Source organism: Helianthus annuus, chromosome 17, assembly GCF_002127325.2.
Source record: "Helianthus annuus cultivar XRQ/B chromosome 17, HanXRQr2.0-SUNRISE, whole genome shotgun sequence".
Taxonomy (NCBI): Eukaryota; Viridiplantae; Streptophyta; class Magnoliopsida; order Asterales; family Asteraceae; genus Helianthus; species Helianthus annuus.
Window position 1 is genome coordinate 100,844,323 of NC_035449.2, and position 4,273 is coordinate 100,848,595.

The following is a 4,273-nucleotide window of genomic DNA, read 5'->3' on the forward strand; positions in this document are numbered from 1 at the left end:
CTGCCTGGTCGGTGATACGATGAGCGAGACGCTGGATTTCCTGGATGTTGTCAAGGTTAGCCGAGGTGACGTGGCTCTGGATTTCTGGTGCCAACCCCTTGAGATACATCTCAATGCGCTTGTATGGAGGGTCCACCATAGTAGGACACAGAACGGCCAGCTCATTCGACCGTTTAGTATACGCTTCAATCTCTGATCCAACCATTTTCAGATTATACAGCTCGTCTTCTAGCTTGTGAATATCTTCACGCGTACAATACTCTCTCTTGATAAGTTCCTTAAAATCGTTCCAGGGTGTGGCGTTAGCAGCTGCCAACCCCAGAATTTGTACCTGCGCGTTCCACCAGGTTAGCGCGATTCCTTCTAAGGTGCCGGTGGCAAACTTGACCTTGCGAGCCTCAGGGCACTCGCACATTTCGAAAACTGATTCTAACTTTTCAAACCAATGGAGGAGTCCCACTGCCCCCTCTGTGCCGCTGAAAGAGTTTGGACGACAGTCCATGAAGTTCTTGAAAGTGCAGACAGGCTGCTGCGCGTGTTGACCTGCTTGAGCTGCTGCAACTGCCGCAGCAACTTGAGCTTGAACGAGAGCCTCTAGCTGGGCTTGTGTCATGTTGATTCTTCCAGACATGATCTTCATTGTAACAAGTAACATAGGTAAGAATGGTTCGCGAATAGGGCGATGACAGAAAAGAGTAAGCACGTAGGGATTCTCATGTTATAGTATCATGTGTATCTAAACGTAATGCGAGCAAAGTTCTAAGCAGTTCTAGCAAACAGGCAATAAACATACCCTTATTACCTAGGATGTCGAGTCTTGCACGTGGAGCGAAGCGTCGTTGTGGATCGTTGAGAGCACTGTTCCGGTTATAGTCCGGTTTTAATAAAAACGTTTTCCCATATTAAAACCAAGTTCTCTATAACCAATGGCTCTGATACCAATCTGTCACACCCCCAAAATCCCACACGCGGAGTACCACCGCTTGGGGAGCGTGACTGACCAGGATCAAGCCATCAATCATATCAAACATAGAATTTAATAATCAAAGTAATTAATGTAAACCATCATAACATGATTGATGTTTCATAACCAAACTTTATTTATGTAGCGGAAGCATAGTAACGTAATCTCAAAACAGTTATAAGTTCAGATAAAGTTCATGATCCATATCCCACAACGACCTGCTCCTCCCTGTGCAAGCTCCATAATGTACCTAAGGTCCTGCAAGGCATGCAGCAAATAATCAACAACTAGCTGAGCGAGTTCACAGAAAGTAAGTTCATAACATAGTGCATAAGTATAACTAGCCGTTTACCCGCGCGATGCGGCGGGAAACATATCACTTAGATTGGTGAGTTTATGGCTATGTACGGGGCGGTTCGGTTTTGAGCCATAACCAAACCAAATTCGTGATGCAACAGAAAACACAACACTTGTTAGTAATTCTAAGGGTGTGCATGAGAATGTTTAGTTCAGTTGGGTCATAACTAAAATCTAAATTTTTGGTTAAGGTACTTCAAAACCGATCATAGGGATTTAAGTCGAACGAAGTACGAAGCAAGTCATTTTGAAGGAAAAAGAAGTATTTTCTCAAGGTTGCAATACAGTCCAAGAAATGGGGCAATATGATTTCGATTTTATCATCTAACATTCATACCCTTTAACACTTTAGTAGAAAGTCTAATTATCATGACTTGTAAAATATAAATGGGAAAACATAATAATATCCAAATCCGTGTACATAAAGTTGTTCAGTTAAAGGTCTAAAACACTTAGACTTCTGCTCCCGAAACAGTTTGAACCATTAAATGTTAAACCTATAAGAGGTCTGAACCATTAAGAGCCCATTAAGAGCTCAAACAAACATCCCTTAAGCTTCGTTTGATTAAAAACATTTAGTGTTGTTTGTATTCCTTTTTTTAATCAAATACAAGTTAGTTAAACAATTAATATAATGACTCAATAAACGTCACTTTAAATTAAAGATTTATAATGACTATTGATTTTAAATAAGATATCATATATATTCGTATATTATGATAACAAATTAATAAGTCTGTTCAATGCAAGGTCAGTTTTTGCAAACAATATAAAAAGCGAAAAAGAATCAGAGGCGAACGAACCAGCATAAAACACATGCTTTTATGCTGCTGATGAAACTAACTAAAATTCCAATCCTTGGCTTTTATTTGTAAAGTCAATAAACCTTCAAAGTTTTTTTTTAATTCTATCCTAAATAACATAATCTATCAAGCACTAACATAATCTACCAGCAAAAAACACATGCTTATTTGTAAAGTCCAAGAAATGGCATGTTCCCAACACACGAGTAGAATGCAAACGAGCAGCCATATCAGGTGCTTGATTCGAAAAATTGAAATCGGCAATCTTGGCTCTTAAATCCTCAAATAGTAGCACGTTGGTAGACCTAACATCTCTGTGAATTATTGACGGCTGGACCTTTTCATGCAAATAATCGAGTCCTTTTGCTGCATTAACAACAATCTTTAGGCGCTGCATCCAATCAAGCACGGGCCCCGGTTGCGCTCCTTGCACACCCTTCCTTCCTGCATAAATATATATTTTAAAACTCGACACCAACTAAATTTCAACTTTTATAATCCCCTAATTTATACACTTTACACATTCAACCCCAATCTTTTGGTAAATGACACATTGATATCTAACTTTTGTTAATTAACAACTTTGACCCTTGATTTCTACTTAATAACTTTACACCTCATCTTCTCTAACACTTCAATTATTTTGTTTAAATTACTTTTGCGACTTTACACCACAATATAGGAGACATTATACTCTTTTTATCTGTGCCTAACCACGTTAATGTCACTAACGTAATGTGTTTAACAAAGTAAAAAACGTGCCATATCACGAGTGGAGACCACACGTTAAAGTTATAAACATGGAGTTGCAGCCGCAACGCAGGGAATCTAGTTAAACATGAAAATCGAAGTAAAAAACAAATGTTCTTGTACCGTACAATATGTCATGTAGAGATCCCATGGTTGCGAATTCATAAGCCAAGACACGCGTATTTCCTTCCACACAGTAACTACATAGCTCAACAAGATTCTCATGCTTCAATGTTGAGACCATCGCAACCTTAAACAGGAAGACAAACATTATAAAGAAATAAAAAATGTAGAACCTCGATGGTTATTTACTTCCAAAAACATTGACTTACCTGAGTCAAAAACTCGTTATCTGATTCAGCCTCGGTAGAAACATCAAGCTTTTTGACAGCCACACTTTTACCATTATTTAAATTTGCAAAATAAACTCTTCCATATGAACCTTCACCGATCAATGCTTTTGATCCAAAGTTCTCGGTTTTTTCTTTCAGTTCATCCAGTGAAAGTCCAGGCACCTCGATTGTTGGCACGGGTTTTTGCGCATCGAATTTGACAGGAGGTGGTACTTTGTCCTTTTGGTGCCCTACATTATGCGTAGATAAAAGCATTAAACACATTTTACATATAAACCACAATAACTAAACAAGCTATTGAATTTATTTGAAATCAATGAGTCGTACGGAACATGCCATCAGCATTGGCACTGTGGCTTTTCGTCAATCCGTTTTCATTTGAGTGGTAAGATTCTTCGACTTGACAGGTACAGCACAACCACCTCCGCATCCTATCTCTTTTCCTCAATATAAAATCGTCTTGAGCCCTTGGTTTCCTCAAACGTCTAAAGTATCCAGGTGGCACGTGTCCCTAAGCAACCACTAAAAGTTAAAACATATAAAATATATCATTATTACAAATAAAAAAAAGTTATCGGATCATTACTCAACACAGCAGACAAGTAACTGTATATAAAAGTCCCCAAAATTTCTTTACAAAGTATTTAGGAGGTGTATATCGAAAGTTAATCAATACTGAATAGTCAGACTCAGATAATTAGTCATAGTGAAATGTATGTCACGTATTGTCGTTTCACCGGAATCGAGACGCCAGAGGGAAGATTGTTGGTTATGATTGAGAAGGCCGACACCATGGAGTAGAAGGGAGAGGATGCGGTTTAACCCGTTACCCAACCCGCCTTTTGACCATCTCTCTTAATCAGTATTGAGAGTTCGGCATAAAGTGATTATGAATTTATGATCATCACTATCCGATTATGCAAACGTAAAAAATCTAGAAAAGTGATTACTGAAAAAAATGTAATCACCAAAGCTACAAGAGAAAAAAGCTCACTTCCTCCTTGATTCATAATGAAGTTGAGGATGCCTTGTCTTAACAGGTTCCT

At 38.5% G+C, this 4,273-nt stretch overlaps 1 protein-coding gene across 1 annotated transcript; it reads right to left on the reverse strand.

Moving 5' to 3' along the window:
- Positions 1-2,165: 2,165 nt before the first annotated feature.
- Positions 2,166-3,657, reverse strand: LOC110921615 (PTI1-like tyrosine-protein kinase 1). Its single transcript, XM_022165964.1, has 3 exons — positions 3,564-3,657; positions 3,207-3,457; positions 2,166-3,124 (listed from the first exon to the last, which is right to left on the reverse strand). Exons 1-3 carry the CDS (start codon positions 3,655-3,657, stop codon positions 2,957-2,959), a joined length of 513 nt encoding a protein of 170 aa, XP_022021656.1. The 3' UTR covers positions 2,166-2,956.
- Positions 3,658-4,273: the final 616 nt, after the last annotated feature.

Excerpts from the sequence above, each read along its gene's own strand:
- LOC110921615 (XM_022165964.1), bottom strand. The coding sequence starts at position 3,657 with ATGCGGAGGTGGTTGTGCTGTACCTGTCAAGTCGAAGAATCTTACCAC. Across the intron at positions 3,458-3,563 it reads CCACAGTGCCAATGCTGATG|GGCACCAAAAGGACAAAGTA; the intron begins GCATGTTCCGTA and ends CGCATAATGTAG. Across the intron at positions 3,125-3,206 it reads ATAACGAGTTTTTGACTCAG|GTTGCGATGGTCTCAACATT; the intron begins GTAAGTCAATGT and ends TTCCTGTTTAAG.